This window comes from Acinonyx jubatus, chromosome B3 (genome assembly GCF_027475565.1).
Source record: "Acinonyx jubatus isolate Ajub_Pintada_27869175 chromosome B3, VMU_Ajub_asm_v1.0, whole genome shotgun sequence".
In the NCBI taxonomy this organism is placed as follows: Eukaryota; Metazoa; Chordata; class Mammalia; order Carnivora; family Felidae; genus Acinonyx; species Acinonyx jubatus.
Genome location: NC_069386.1, coordinates 32,202,668 through 32,220,000, shown reverse-complemented (window position 1 = coordinate 32,220,000; position 17,333 = coordinate 32,202,668). Strand labels below are relative to the sequence as shown.

The 17,333-nt window shown below is 39.8% G+C and overlaps 1 protein-coding gene across 1 annotated transcript in view; it reads left to right on the top strand.

Moving 5' to 3' along the window:
* NEO1 (neogenin 1) overlaps positions 1-17,333 on the top strand; it is a 240,805-nt gene that overhangs the window by 72,449 nt on the left and 151,023 nt on the right. The window contains 2 exon segments of the mRNA XM_027067729.2: positions 1,989-2,264; positions 5,858-6,011. Coding sequence (XP_026923530.2) covers positions 1,989-2,264; positions 5,858-6,011 — 430 coding nt within the window.

Below are 17,333 nucleotides of genomic sequence, written 5' to 3'. Positions count from 1 at the left end.
AACCTTTTTAACATCCAATGAGGTCTCTTATTGTTCTCATTTTATTGAAGAAGAAACTGAGGCTTCCAGGTTAAGTAGCTTGCTAACGTCACACAGCCATCAAGTGGTGGAGTTGGGATTCAGATTCAGATTGCGTGACTCCAGAATTTAGGCTCTTAACTACTGCATTCCGTGTATCTACAGAGTATTTATGACTGCATTCTTGTTAATATTTTATTTTGAAATAATTTCAAGTTCATACAATTATTGCAAGAATGAAACCAAGAAATTACATCTGCTCGTCACTCAGATCACCCAGCTGTTAACACTTTACCATGTCTGCCTTCTTATCCCCCAATAGGCACAGACCCGATTCAGTTTTTTTTTTTTTTTTTCTGAACCATTAAGGGTAAGTTGCAGACACTGCCTCCACTGAAATACTTCCATGTATATTTCCTAAAAACAAAGATATTCTTCTAAACAACCATCCATCAATTTTAGGAAATTAACCTTAATACAATACTACTGTAGGGACTGTTCATATTTCACTGGTTGCCTCAATAATGTTCTTAATAGCAAAAACCAAAAACAGTATCTTTGTCCCTCCCACTCCTTTCTGGTCCAGGATTACATGTTTTATTTGGTAGTTGTGTCTCTTTAGGCTCTTTTGGTCTCCAGTCATTCTTCAGTTTATCCTTATCTCATTTTGTGTTTTCTGGTTTTCCCCTATGAATAGATTCAGGTTTTGCATTTTGGGGAGGAATATCACAGAAGTAAGTGACGCTGTGTTTTTCTTAGTGTATCTTATCAGGAAGCATACGATGTTTTGTTCCATTACTTGTAATAAACTTTCATCCCTTTGTTAACATGGACTGTATTAACAAATATATATAATATGGACTATATTAACAAAGTAATGAAAGTTAGTGCTCTATTTCTCCACTGTAAAGTTAAATATTTTGTACTTTCATTAATTAGTAATATGTATTTTGGGAAGAGCTAATTTGATACTCTAATAATATCCTATTCATCATCCATCTTTCACCAACAAGTTTAGCATCCATTCATTATTCTTTTCTGTGTTAATTATCATCATCCCAGATTTAGCTAGAGGAAACTCCCTTCAGTCTGACTTCTGTGTACTTTTTGATATGTTCATGTTGTTCTTTGAATGCTTCCTTACTTCTGTCATAGGATGTTCCAGGTTTATCTTGTACTTTCCTTATTCTAGTCCTAGAATGAACTTCTTCTCCAAGGAGCATTGGTTCCTTGTAGTGGAGAATGTATTTAGAAATCAAGATTGTGTCACCATATCTACTCATTGCTACTTAGGTGGCATTGATTTTGAGCTCTCTCTGGATAGAGCTAGGAAGTGTGTGTGTGTATATACACACACACACACACACACACACACACACACACTTACATATATATTTGTTTATATTTATACAGACACATACATACCTATGTGTATATCTCATATATATTTGTACACACACATACACTCATGTACACACACACACACACGTATGTGTATATCTCCTAGCTCTGTCCAGAGAGCGTCCAGAATATATACGTATACATATATATACACACACACATATACATATGTCTGTTTGTAATGACTATGAAATGTATATATATTATACATATATACATTTACATTTATATATACATTTAACTATATTTGTATAATCACATAAAACTGTAAGCTTAAACTGATACTTCAGTTCTACCAATACGAATATGGGATTTATTCTGCCCTCTGCTTTTCCATATTTATACCTTGCTTCTCCAACTGTGAGGAATCTGATTCCGTTTATCCCTAGTACATTTGCCTCTTTGACCTGTATCCGCATTGTAGCCAATTTCCTGACCCACAGACCTTCGTCTGGACCCTGGTTCCACTCATGGCCACAGGGGCCGACTTTCTCCTGGTTCCCATGACTGCATTTTAAAGTCACATTTAACTACATTTCATTTCTTCTTTTCTTTTTTTTATTGTCCAGGTCTTCCAAGATTTGCTAGCCAACCAGAACCTTCTTCAGTTTATGCTGGGAACAGTGCAGTTCTGAATTGCGAAGTCAGTGTGGATCTGGTCCCATTTGTGAGGTGGGAACAGAACAGACAGCCTCTTCCTCTGGATGATAGAGTCATCAAACTTCCAAGTGGGACACTGGTTGTGAGCAATGCCACTGAAGGAGACGGAGGGCTCTACCGCTGCACAGTTGAGAGCGGCGGGCCGCCAAAGTATAGCGATGAAGCGGAGTTAAAAGTTCTTCCAGGTATCCCCCTGTCATCAGGACCCGTGGTTTTATGTTCGTTAATGGATAAAAATGGTTCTTTTAGAATTTTCTTTTTTCATCAAACACTGTCAGATGTGTGGTGTGACAAGTTAATGTCAGCATAGGAGTTTCAGTTTTTTACAGGGGGAGAAAAGAAAACGTGCCAGGAAGATCCTCTCTTTAGTGAATACATTAGTCAGTAAAAATGTATCAAGTGATAAAATGTGTTTCATATCTATGGCTTTCTTCTTGGCCAAACACTAGCTCTGTGTCTTTCGTCAAGCCTCCATCTGCTACTTCCCTGTAATACTTCATACACTTAGGTGTCTTTACCCGTCAGCATCAGAGACTCGCTCAGGCTAGTTCATAGAAGGGATGCGCAGAATGGTAACAAAAACAGCATCTCTGGAGACACTGGTAAGCAAGAGTCCTTGGATCTTTATAACACTCCCTTATTCTAATGCAAACCCAGCTCCTTCTTCCCTCTCTTGGTGGGTTCTCACTCTTCCTGCCCCTGCTGGCTCTCCTCATGATCTTGTTTTGTGTGTCTCTTCCTGGCTGTGTCTCTTCTGCTCATAACACCCTCTCACTTGTTGCTCACCGCAGTCCTTCAGCCTCCTGATCTCTCACCTTTCGGCTTCCACTCCCACTGCTGGGTGCCTGATTCTCTCCACATTTCTCCCTTACACCTGAGCTTATGGATATAGTTGGGCCATCCTTACGTTGTTTTGGCAGGTTTGTCATATACAGCTACTTCATAGGCTAATTTTTGGTCTATGGATTGGCTTGCAAAGTGAGACCAGTGTTTGAACAGCGATGCTTGAGGGTGTTCCTGATGAGCTTTGAACTAATTTAAAAAAAATTTTTTTTTTTAATGTTTATTTATTTTTGAGACAGAGAGAGAGCATGAACAGGGGAGGGGCAGAGAGAGAGGGAGACACAGAATCTGAAACGGGCTCCAGGCTCTGAGCCATCAGCCCAGAGCCCGACGCAGGGCTCGAACTCATGGACTGCGAGATCATGACCTGAGCCGAAGTCGGACACTTAACCGACCAAGCCACCCAGGCACCCCATGAACTAATTTTTTTTTTAATGCAGTTTCTTTCTTTGTTGTCATCATCCATGTCCTTGGCATTCCTGTCCTGTGTGTTTACACCTCAGGAGCCACAGTTATTTTTTTTAATGTATGTTAGATCATGTCACATCTTTGCTCAAAACCTAATGGTTTCTTATCTCAGAGTAAAGGTTAAAGTCCTTGGCCTGTAAGGATTTATATAATCTTTTTTTTTTTAATTTTTTTAACATGTATTTATTATTGAGAGAGACAGAGCATGAGCATGGGAGGGGCAGCAAGAGGGGGAGACACAGAATCTGAAGCAGGCTCCAGGCTCTGAGCTGTCAGCATAGAGCCCGATGTGGGGCTCGAACCCACAAACCACAAGATCATGACCTGAGCAGAAGTCGGATGCTTTACCGACTAAGCCACCCAGGTGCCCCAGGATTTATATAATCTTAATGCCACCTCTCTTCCCATAACACTCCTTCCATCTGGTACTCTTCTCTCCCTCACTTTGTGATTGTGGCCACCTTATGTTTCTAGAACATTCCAAACACTGTTTTGCTTTAGGTCTTGCTACTTGGCATTTGCTCTGCCTGGAGTCCTTTCTTCCCTCAGATGTCTGCCTGAATCAACTGTCTTATTTCTTTGCTCAAATGTCACTGTATCAGTTAAGCCTTCCTTGACCACTGTTTAAAATAAGTCTTCCATTTCCACCCCATAGTTTCCTCTTCTGCTTCGTTTTACTTCAGAACATATCACTATCTGACATATGCTGTCTTGTTTCTTGTCTCTCTCCCCTAATAGTAGGTAAGCTCAATAAGGGTAGGGAATTTTGCTGCCAAGAATGGTAACTGGCAGAACAGAAGACAATAGATATTTGTTCAAAGGTGTCTGTTTCTATCAAAATTTGATTAAATGTAGCTAAATCTGGGGGCGGTGGGGAAGAGAACTATTACCATATCGCAGTGTCTTCCAGCCTACTTCCTGACTTGCTTTTACATGGCAGAGGTCCTGTTTCTTCTTTATACCTGGGGTACCATTCAAGCAAATCCTTAAAACCGGATCCAAGGAAACAAGATTTTTCAGTGTCAAGGGATGAGCCACCACTCAATATCTGAAACATAAACGAAGTACTGAATGTTTCTTTTTACTTAAGTAAGAGAAAACCATACTTTCAAGCACAGTCTTCTTGAATTAATGCAAACTGCTAATCTCATATAGAATTTTGGGGAAGACGTTGTTTTTGGTATGTTGGTTAAGAGGCAATGGTGGGTTGATGTCAGCCAAAGAAGCATGTTTAACGGTTGGTTACAGAGGCGAGAGCAGGTTAATGTCAGCTATAGAAGCAAGTAATTCCACTGCTGAATGGCTGACTTCTAAAGCCTGAGGCTATCACTCATTGGCTGACTTTCCAAGGCATGTTCACTGAAGCGAGTTGTCACTGATCTGTTAGACCTTGTTTATTTGTTACCATGGCTACAGAACTGTCATCAATTAGTTACACGAGGTTAAAGCCAGCCCTGGTGGTGGTTACCGTGGCTGTAGAATATCTTTTCCTAAGAATATGGAGACAAGAATCATGTCTCTTTACCTGAGAATGGTCTGTCTTCTCAAAACTTAATACTGGAAATAGATGTTCTACCCATAAAAGTGTAGCCTTTTCAGATGTCCATAAGAGGGCAGCTATATAAAGTGGACACACTCCGAGTAGTAGCCTCATAGCTGTACCATTGTAAAAATCAAAGGATTGACAGACTGCGTGAGTAAGGTAAAGAGACAAAACTCAGAAAGATTTTCATAAGTAACACAGATACAGGGATGTAAAGGAAACCTCTTATGATACCCCTATGAATGGAGAGGATGCTGTTAAGGATCCTGAACTTGCTCAGTCTTTTCTCTTTGAACCACTCATGAAACATTTACTTATCCAGTCTTTTATTTTTTATTTTTAAAGTTTATTTATTTGAGAGAGATAGAGATAGCATGAGTGGGGGGAGGGGCAGAGAGAGAGAATCCCAAGCAGCAGAGCCCAACACAGGGCTCAAACTCACATACCGCAAGATCATGATCTGAGCCGAAACTAAGTGTTGGACGCTTAACCGACTGAGACACGCAGACACCCCCTTATCCAGTCTTTTAAGGTGAAGGGGATTCATGTCAAATAATCTCTCAGTTGGTCAGTAAGCACCTTATGTTAGGAGCTATAACTTGTACATCTTTAAGGCCCCCAGAGAGCGTAGCACAATGTTTTTGCACACTGAAATGACTTAAGAAATGCTTGCTAATTTAATTGGAATTTTCTTGTGTCACTTTTTCTTAAAATATTTAGTTATATAAAGCCAAACAGGGTGCCTGACTGGCTCAGACAGTAAAGCATGCAGCTCTTGATCTCAGGGTCATGAGTTCAAGCCCCACATTGGGCATGGAGCCTACTTAAAAAATAAATAAAACCACACAGACTGAACAGGAAATTGCAAGTCCTCATGATGAAAGTGGTAAAGTGCTTTCTTAATTATTGTCTTCTATTTTTTAGATCCTGAGTTCACATCAAACTTGGTATTTCTGAAACAACCTTCTTCCTTAGTCAGAGTCCTTGGTCAGAATGCAGTGTTGCCGTGTGTCGCTTCAGGACTTCCTCCTCCAGCCATTAGATGGATGAAAAATGAGAAGGCACTTGACCCAGAAAGGTAACGTTGTCTGCCTAAAAGCCTTTTTCAGCCTTAGCTTCAGACTTGGTCTAATCTTGTTTGGGACTACTGATTAATAATGGAAAAAAATGGCCATCTACTTTATTTTTTGTTTAAACACATTATAATGCTCATTTGTCATTCTTGAAATAGTTTCTATACTGTATATGATAAGGATGTTTAAAGAAAAAACTGCTTTCAAAGTACTAAGCGTTTATTCCATTTGTTCCTTCTGAGCTACAGTATACTTAGCTTAAGGCCTCAAGACCTCCTTCCCTAAACTGTTGCAAGAGTTTCTGGTTCTGACTAGCCTGAGGCTTATCATTCATTTTCATGAGTGCAATTTGCATTTTGTTGGTAGTAGTTTTCTTTAACAATAAAAGAAAATGTGTTCCTCATCCTTTTGTTTTTGCCTTTTAAACTCCTGCCACCCTTCTTCTGTGATCAAAATTCTTCCTCTTCCACAAAAACCTTTCTATTAACATCAGCCATCATTGTCACCCCTCATTACTTCTTATGTAATGGGCACTTGACCTACGTAATGGGTGCTTTTCTCTGTTGTACTTTGATAAAAGAACTGAGGTAGTGGCAGTGGTGGTATTCAGGTATATTTTGTTTCCAAAACAAAGTTATCTTGTGCGTTGTAGAATGTTTAGTATCACCTTTGGCCTCTGCCTGCTAGATGCCAATAGCACTCCCAAGTTGTGACAACCAAAAATGTTTCTAGAGCTTGCCAGATGTCCCCTGGGGGACAAAGTGGTCCCAGTTGAGAACCACTGTTGCAGAGTAGTACTGTCCAATAGAGATATGATGCAAGCCACATATGTAATTTAAAAGTTTTGGTAGCTAAGTTAAAAAAAAAACTAAGATGTACATGTGCACCACTAAATACAATAATAATAATTTATACAGTGCACCAGTTAAAGTGAAATGTAGCTCTACCAAACAATAAAGTCATGGTTAGTGTTACTTCAGCTTTTTAATTTTTTTATTTTTTAAAGTTTATGTATATAATTTGAGAGCGAGAGAGACAGAGTGCAAGTGGGGGAGGAGCAGAGAGAGAAAGAGAGAATATTCAAGCAGGCTCTGCACTGCCAGCATGGAGCCTGACACGGGGTTTGAACCCACAAACCATGAGATCATGACCTGAGCCGAAATCAAGAGTCAGATGCTCAACCATCTGAGTCATCCACACACCCCTGTGTTGCTTCTGCTTTTATATTTAAATAAAAATTAAATAAAATTCAGCATTCAGTTCTTGAGTCATTCTAGCCACAGTTAAAGTGTCAGAAGCCACGTCTGGCTAGTGGTTATTGATTTGGACCGAGCAGGTCTAAAGATTCCCAGCTGAGTAATCCAAAGTAAGCAGACAGTCTTAGTTTGTGCACTTGAGTAACCAAGACCTGGGAAGGGGTATCTGTCTAGTCAGCTTGGTATCTGTCTAGTCAGCTTGGTGATTGACCTTCAGGTGGGGATGATAGACTGCAGTAAGGTGTTCCATTACCAGAACTAATGGTATCATCTCCAATATCACCTCTTTCTTTCTCAGCACCCATCCAGTCACCAACTACTTCTGCCTCTATTTTACTCCTTTCTTGCCACTCCTTTCTCCAGCTGAATATTTTGCAAAGAATCTGTAAGACCTCAAGGGAATATTTAAAATGTATGCCAACTGAAACATAGGGAACCTTTGAAAAGGGCATAAAAATTTGAAGCTCTTAGAGTAGCAATTTTAATTGGCTACATCTTCGAACATAATCTTTATCAGCAGTAGGAAAACTGAAATAGGTTATCTTAAAAGATTTTGTATTTTATCATCATAGAAGGACATTCGGAGGATAGATAATGATAAAGGAGGTTGAGTTCTTATGTAAGAAATAAAAGTGAGGATTGCTGTGATTCTCATTTGCTTATTCAATAATTATCAACATATTGAACGCCAATTATGTTAAGCACTGTTCTAGGTACTGGGAACAGAGTAGTGAACCAAATAGACTTTTGCTGTTACGAATCTCATATTCTAGTGGGGAAGAGTCAGACAGTAATTATAGAAGCATGTAAAATTTCAGTTTATGGTAAGTGCTATGAAGAACATTAAGACAGAGTATGCCAGGGATGCCAAGAGAGGTAGAGGTAGGATTGCTGTTTTATTTATAATGTGTTGGACAGTTGTTCTGTTAGTAAAGTGATTCTCAACTGGGCTCTAGATGTGGGTTGGGGTATACAAACCATGGTAGAAATGTTACATATCTTCCTTTTATGTTGCATAAAATTGTTATATTCAATTTTATTCAAAGATATTTCTCAGGGAAATTTTTTTTTAATTTTTAAAAAATATTTATTTTTGAAAGAGAGCACCAGAGAGAGAGTTGGGGAGGGGCAGAGAGAGAGGGAGACACAGAATCCAAAGCAGGCTCCAGGCTCTGAGCTGTCTGCACAGAGCCCAGCGTGGGGCTTGAATCCATGAACCATGAGATCGTGACTTGAGCCGAAGGTGGACGCTTAACCAACTGAGCCATCTAGGTGCCCCAAAAATGTTTTGTAATTAAACCAAATGTGAATATATCATGGCTAGTAGTATCCCTCTGAATTTTAAGGATAAGTCAGAAGACTTAAGACTAAGTAGACTGTTTTCTACCTTGAGTTCTCCAGGTTTCTGAATACTTGGGTTAGGTGGTAGAAAAGTCTGAGAAGCATTGCTTTTGTATAGCACTGTCTCAGGAAGTTCACAAGCATATAAAAGGGCAAATGTTGATGTTGTTCATATCAGTATTTCCAGACCCTCGCATAGTGTGTGGCACATAATGGGGGAGGGAGAAGTGGTGACCAATATTTTTTGGTCAGGTGTCTGAATGTAGTGTAGGAAAATCAGAGTCCTTCAGGTTAGATATAGGTAATTACTAAAATGTCTTTGTTTCTACCAGTGTGTTATGAGATATGTAGATGGGCCTTAGCTAATAAATTATTTAAACCTCAAATTAGAAAGAAATTTTGTAATTGGAAGAAACAAGTGGGTAGCAATCTAGATAGTTAGTACTAGGCTGGCTCTAGTAAAAATCTTTAACTGTTAGACATCTTCTCCATTGCTAATCTAAGACCTCTTTGAAAATGAATATTTTAAAACATTACTGGATAGGATTTAAGATGGTGGAGTAGTAGGAGCGCCCTAGGCTTGGCTTGTTCCTTGAACACAGCTAGATAAATATCAAATCATTCTGAATAACCAAGAAATTGATCTAAAGACTGACAGAACAAACTGCACAACTAGAGGGAGAGAAGAGGCCACATCGTGGAAGGTAGGTGTGGAGATATGATTTGGGGGAGAAGTAGATCATGGGTGCTGCAAAGATGAGAGAGAGAGAGAAAGAAACAGAGAGAGAGAGAGATAGGGGATCACACAAGGAAAACACTTCTCCAAAACCATTGACTGGGAAAAGGAGAGGGGCTGATTTTTGTGTTTTTACAACCAACAAGGCCCAAAGACTTGAGTTTTGGAGGTCTGTGGCATGGGTGGTGTGGAGCCCAGAGGGCACTGTAGTGCTCCTGTAGAGAAGAAGGGCAGATAGCCCAGGGGCAGATGGTGTACTGGGAGAGGTGGTTCCCCCTTCTTACAGAGCATCTGGGAAAGGTGGCATTGTCTCTCCAGAGACAAAAGGGCTGGTGGGCACCATTAACCCTCCCTTGCCCCTCAGCATAGGCACAGAGCCATCTGCTGAAGGCAGCTAATGTGGACAGTGGCTCTTTGCTGTGCTTTACTCCAGATTCCACACCCCTGCTCTTTGCTGCAACTGCCCTTCTGGGACAAACCTACATCAGTCCCAATGTGGCAAGACCCTCCCTTAGAGGACCAGTGTGAGTCCATACCACACTAGTTCCCTAAAGTTTGGAGTTTTAAAACTCAGCCAGCCTGCCTGGGATAGAACACAGACACATTGTGCTGTTGGATGGGCAGATGCCCCACACATAGGCAGGGTGAAGGCAGTGAGCTGAAGGAAACCTGGGACATTGGGGGAGATTGTTTGCTCTTCTAGGAGGGCTCCTCGAACAGCAGTGGGCATGAACTCTCACTCTGGGCATGAGGGAGGGGGCTGGTGCCATTTCTGTCCCCATCCCTCAGGGTAAACTGACTTCAGTAAGCAGCACAGCACCAACAGTGGTGGCCTGAACCGCTTACATAAAGGCCCACCCCTCTGTACTTTGCTCCCCTCTGCTTTTTGTAGGGAAGTGTGCCTGAGAACCAAAGCAGCAAGCCCCTCCCCCAGGAGACCAGCACAAACCCCCGACCATAGAGTTCTGCAAAGCTTCAACTCTGGTGGAAATAGCATCAGGTCTATTTTAACAAGCAGACAGACTAGAGCACACCTAATTAAAACCTGCCAGCCACACTCTGGCCAACGTCCAAACACTCCCCACTGCAGGCAAGGAGTAACTGCAGAGGACTGACCTGAGGGAAAGAGCAGCCAAAACACAGCAGCAGAGTGTACACAGAATACACCAGAGACACTTCCTGAAGCACCAGACCCTGGACAGTATATGGCCTCTTCTTCATAAAGCCGTTACTCTCAGGAGGCAGAAACTTAACAGGCTTTTCTAACACAGAGAAGACAGCAGAGACATAGACATAATGCCAAGATGGAGAAATTGATCCCAAAAGAAAGAACAAGAAAAGGTCATGGCCAGGGATCTAATTGAAACGGATATAAGTAATATGCCTGATCCAAAATCTAAAGCAGGAATCATAGAGATACTAGCTGAGCTTGAGAAAAGCATAGAAGACACCAGGGAGTCCCTTAGCACAGAGATAAAAGCCCTAAAAACTAGTCAGGCTGAAGTAAAAAATACTTTAACCAAGATACAAAACTGAAAGCAGAGGAACTAAGTGATACAGAAGATAAAATTAGGGAAAATAATGAAGCTGAAAAGAAGAGGGAAAGAAAAACACTGGATCACAGATGTAGACTTAGAAACTCAGTGACTCCATAAAGCATAATAACATTCAGGAGTATAGATAAAATTCTTCTAGAAATCCCAGAAGAAGAAGAAGGAGAAGAAGAGGGAAGAGGGGGAAGAGGGTTTATTTGAAGAAATTATAGCTGAAAACTTCCCTAACCTGGGGAAGGAAAGAGACCTCTAAATCCAGGAGGCACAAAGAGCTCCCATCAAAATCAACAAAAGCAGGCCAATGCCAAGACATACCATAGTTGAATTTGCAAAATATAGAGATAAAAAAATCATAAGAGCAGCAAGACAAAAGAAGTCCCTAACTTACAAGGGAAGACAAATAAGGGTAGCATCAGATCTCTCGACAAAAACTTTGCAGGACAGAGGGAGTGGCATGTTATATTCAGTGTGCTAAGTGGGAAAAATATGCAGCCCAAATTATTCTTATCCAGCAAGGCTATCATTCAGAATAGAAGGAGAGATAGTTGCCCAGAAAAACTAAAACTAAAGGAGTTCATGAGCATTAAACCAGCCTTGCAAGAAATATTAAAGGGGACTCTTTGGGAAAGAAAGACCAAAAGTGACAGAGACTAGAGAAAGGAAATCTCTAGAAACAACAAAATGAGTAATAAGATGGCACTAAATTCATATCTATCAATAATCACTGAATGTAAATGGACCAGATACTCCAATCAAAAGACGTAGGGTGTCCGAATGGTGGATAAAAAAACAAGACCCATCTATATGCTGCCTATAAGGGACTCATTTTATAGACCTAAAGACACCCGCAGATTGAAAGTGAGGGGATAGTGAGAACCATTTATCATGCTAATGGACGTCAAAAGAAAGCCAGAGTAGCAGTACTTAATATCAGACAAACAAGATTTTAAACTGAAGATTGTAGCAAGAGATGAAGAAGGGTACTGTATCATAATAAAAGTGTGTATCTCACACGAAGACCTAACAATTGTAAATATTTATGCCCCCAACTTGAGAGAACCCAAATAGGTACAACCATTAAACATAAAGGAACTCATTCATAATAATACAATAAAAGTAGGGGGCTTTAATATCTCACATCAATGGACAGATTAAGTAGAAAATCAACAAGGAAACAATGGCTTTGAATGACACATTGGTCTAGATGGACTTAACAGATATATTCAGAACATTTCATCCTAAAGCAGCAAAATATACATTCTTTTAAAGTGCACATGGGAAAATCTCCAGAATAGATCATATACTAGGTCTTAAATCAGGCCTCAACAAGTGCAAAAAGATTGAGATCATACTGTGCATGTTTTCTGACCACAATAGTATGAAACTTGAAGTCAACCACAAGAAAAAATTTGAAAAGACCAAAAATACATGGAGATTAAAGCCATCCTACTAAAGAATGAATGGGTCAACCAGGAAATACAAGAAGAAATAAAAAGTACATGGAAACAATTGATAATGAAAATGTGACAGTCATAAACCTTTGGGATGCAGCAACAGAGGTCATAAAAGGAAAGAATATAGCAATACAGGCCTAGCTCAAGAAGCAAGAAAAATGTCAAATGTACAACCTAACCTTACACCTAAATGAGCTAGAAAACAACAAATCAAGCTGAAAGCCAGCAGAAGAAGGGAAATAATAAAGATCAAGCAGAAATAAATGAAACAAATAGAAACAAAACTCAGTGGAACAGATCAATGAAACCCGGAGCTGGTTCTTTGAAAGAAGTAAAATTGACAAACTCCTAGCCAGACTTACGAAAAGAAGAGAGGACCCAAATAAATAAAATCACAAATAGGAGAGATCACAACCAACACCACAGAAATGCAAATAATTATAAGAGAATTTTATGAAAAATTACATGCCAACAAATTGGGCAATCTTTAAGCAATGGATAAATTTCTAGAAACACATAAACTACCAAAATTGAAACAGGAAGAAATAGAAAACTTGAACAGATTGACAACCAGCAAAGAAATTGAAACAGTAATCCAAAATCTCTCAACAAACAAAAGTCTAGGGCCTGATCGCTTCCCAGGGGAGTTCTACCAAATGTTAAAAATGTTTTTTTTTTTTTAACATTTATTCATTTTTAGAGACACAGAGCATGAGTTGGCCGGCGGGGGGGGGGGGGGGGGGGCAGCAGAGAGAGAGAGAGAGAGAGAGAGAGAGAGAGAATCCGAAGCAGGCTCCAGGCTCTGAGCTGTCAGCACAGAGCCTGATGTGTGGCTCAAACTCACGAAGCATGAGATCATGACCTGAACCAAAGTTGGATGCTTAACCAACCTACTGAGCCACCCAGGCGCCCCTCTACCAAACATTTAAAGAAGAGTTAATACCTGTTCTTCTCAAACTGTTTTCAAAAAATAGAAATGGAAAGAAAACTTCCAAACTCATTCTATGAGGCCAGAATTACATTGATCCCCAAACCAGACAAAGACCCTACTAAAAAAGAATTCTAGGCCAATATCCTTGATGAACATGCATGCAAAAATTCTCAACAAAATGCTAACAAATCAAATCCAACAGTATATTAAGAGAATCATTCACCATGATCAAATGGGATTCATTCCTGGGTTGCAAGCGTCATTTATTATTGGCAAATCAATCAACATGATACACCACATCAATGAAAGCAAAGGATAAGAACCATATGATCCTCTCATTAGATGCACAAAAAGCATTTGACGAAGTACAGCATCCATTCTTGATTAAAAAACAAAACAAAACAAAACCTACCTCCACATCATGAAGGCCATATATGAAAGATCCACAGCTAATGTTCATTCTCAATGGGGAAAAACTGAGAGCTTTTCCTCTCAGGTCAGTAACAAGACAGCGTTGTCCACCCTCACCATTACTATTTAACATAGTCCTAGCGTCAGCAGTTCAGACAACAAAAAGAAATGAAAGGCATCCAAGATGGCAAGGAAGAAATCAAATTTTCACTATTCGCGGATGACATGATACTGTATGTAGAAAATCCAAAAGAGTCCACCAAAAAAGCTGTTAGAACTGATCCATAAATTCAATAAAGTCGCAGAATATAAAAGTCAACATACAGAAATCTGTTGGATTTCTATACGCAAATGATGAAGCAGCAGAAAGAGAAATTAAGGAATAGATCCAATTTACAATTGCACCAAAAACATAAGATACGTAGGAATAAACCTAACCAAAGAGGTAAAAGATTTGTATGCTGAAAACTATGGAACACTTCTGAAAGAAGTTGAAGATGACACAGTGGAAAAACATCCCATGCTCATGGACTGGAAAAACAATTATTGTTAAAATGTCTAAACTACCCAAAGCAATCTACACATTTAATGCAATCCCTATCAAAATACCATCAGCATTTTTCACAGCTAGAACATACAGTCCTCAAGTTTGTATGGACTCACACAGGACCCCAAATAGCCAAAGCAATCCTGAAAAAGATAAGCAAAGTTGGAGGCATCATAATTCTGGATTTCAAGCTATATTACAAAACTGAGTCAAGACAGTATGGTACTTGCACAAAAACAAACGCATAGACCAATGGAACAGAATAGAAAACTCAGAAATGGACCTGCAACTATATGGTCAGCTCATCTTCAACAAAGCAGGAAAGAATATCCAATGGAAGAAGGTCTGTCAACAAATGGTCTTTGGAAAACTGAATAGCAGCTTGCAGAAGAATGAAACTGGATCACTTTCTTACACCATACACAACAGTACATTCAAAATGAATGAAAGACTTCAATGTAAAATAGGAAACCATTAAAATCCTAGAAGAGAACACAGGCAGCAACCTCTTTGACTTCAGCTATAGCAACTTCTTACTAGACACATCTCCAGAGGCAAGGGAAATGAAAGCAAACATGAACTATTGGGACTTTATCAAGATAAAAGTCTCCTGCATTGGGAAGGAAACAGTCAATAAGACTAAAAGGAAACTGATGGAATGGGAGAAGATATTTGCAAATAATCTATCTGATAAAGGGTTAGTATCCAAAATCTATAAAGAACTTCTCAAACTCAACACCCAAAAACCAAATAATCCAGTGAAGAAATGGGCAAAAGACATGAATAGACATTTTTCCAGAGAAAACATACAGATGGCTAATAGGCACATGAAAAAATGCTCAATATCACCTATCATCAGGGAAATACAAATCCAGACCACGTTGAGATACTACCTCACACCTGTCAAAATGGCTAAAATTAACATAAGACAACAGATTTTGGCAAGGATGTGGAGAAGGGGAAACCCTCTTACGCTGTTGGTAGGAATGCAAACTGGTGCAGCCATTCTGGAAAACAGTATGGAGCTTCCCTCAAAAAATTGAAAATAGAACTGCCCTTTGATCTATCTACTACGCACTAAATGCACTACTGGGCATTTACCCAAATGATACAAAAATACTGATTCAGAGGGGCACATGTACCCTGATGTTTATAGCAGCATTATCAACAGTAGCCAAATTATGGAAAGAGCCCAAATGTCCATTGATTGATGAATAAAGAAGATGTGGTATACATGCAGTGGAATATTACTCAGCCATCAAAAACAATGAAATCTTGACATTTGCAGTGATCTGGATGGAGCTCGAGAGTTTATGCTAAGTAAAATCAGTCAGAGAAAAGACATATACCATATGATTTCACTCACGTGAAACAGATGATCGCGGTATGGGGGGAGAGGGAGGCAAACCATAAGACAGATTCTTTTTTTGTTTGTAATTTTTTTTAATGTTTATTTATTTTTGAGAGAGAGCTGGGAAGGGGCAGAGAGAGAGGGAGACACAGAATCCGAAGCAGGCTCCAGGCTCTGAGCTGTCAGCACAGGGCCTGGCATGGGGCTTAAACTCATGAACTATGAGATCATGTTCGTGTGAGACTTGAGCCAAAGTCAAACACTTAATTGACTGAGCCACCCAGGCGCCCCCAAACAGAGTCTTAACTATAGAGAACAAACTGAAGTTTGCTGGAGGAAAGGTGGGTAAGAGATGGGTTAAATGGGTGATGGGTATTAGGAATACACTTGTTGTGATGAGCAGTGGGTGTTATATGTAAGTGATGAATCACTAAATTCTACTGAAATTAATGTTATGCCATATGTTAACTAAATGGAATTTAAATAAAAACTTGAAACTAACTACCTATTTTTGACCATTAAATTAAATAGAGGCGTCTGGGTGGCTCAGTTGGTTGAGCGTCCAACTTCAGCTCAGGTCATGATCTCACAGTCCATGGGTTCAAGCCCCGTGTTGGGCTCTGTGCTGACAGCTCAGAGCTTGGAGCCTACTTTGGGTTCTGTGTCTCCCTCTCTCTCTGCCCCGCCCCCCCCCCCCCCCCCCCGGCTCATGCTCTGTCTCTGTCTAAAAAATAAATAAAAACATTTACAAAATTTTAAAAAATTAAATAAATGAAACATTACCATGGTGTTTGTAACTAAGAATTGATGTATTTACTTAATCTTTTGATCTCATTTGTTTAGATCTAAACCAAACGTAGTATTGAAGGAAGGGTGGTGGAAATGTATCCCATTCATTGAGTTGTTTTGTTTTAAAGGGAGAGAATTGAGAAAATATAAATGATAAAGGGTAGAGGAACTGACAGCACAAGGTAATTTAGTAACCATGTAATTTCTGTTTCTGTGCAATGATAGATCAGAACTCAGCTGCAAATGAACAAGTTACAGTTATAAAAATGCTTAATGTTATTATAATTGACAATAGTAGAAAAATTGGATTACTTAAAAAAACAAATGGAGGACTTCCATTTCTGGGAAGATGGAATAGATATGTTTTTTCCTGTTCTTCCTACTCTAAAAACCCCAGACATTATATATGAAACAAAAATAAGACTCTAAAAGGTGGAGAGAGGAAGACTGACTGGTTAGAGACCTTGGGACCCAAGTAACACCATGATGGTGACTTCCTTGGGTTTTGTTTTTGTTTTGCGTGTCTCAACTTGAGCTGAAGAAGCTTCCAACCTGGAAGTGCCAAGAGGCACATTCAGAATTGCTCTGAACAAAAGTGCACTCTCTCTAGGCAGAGGACCGGGGAAGGTGGTGTCAGTGGACACCATGTGAGAATGCTAATGAGACATTCCTTCTGCCCCCAGCCAGAAGGTAATATCAGTGAAGGCCTAATGGGGAGTTCTGACTGTTAAGGAATAATGAGGAATCCCTTTCTCCCCTTGGGTATTAAAATGGAGACTGAGGAACCTGAACTTTTGCCTCCCATCTGACAGTAATGAGGTGGTGCCTCCCCCTTCCTCTGCTAGAGCAGTGTCAGAAGAAGCCAGCTAAAGCAAAAGGTTTAGTGACATCCAGAGTCTCACAACAATACCCCAAATATCCAGATTTCAATTTAAAATCACTCATCAGGGGCGCCTGG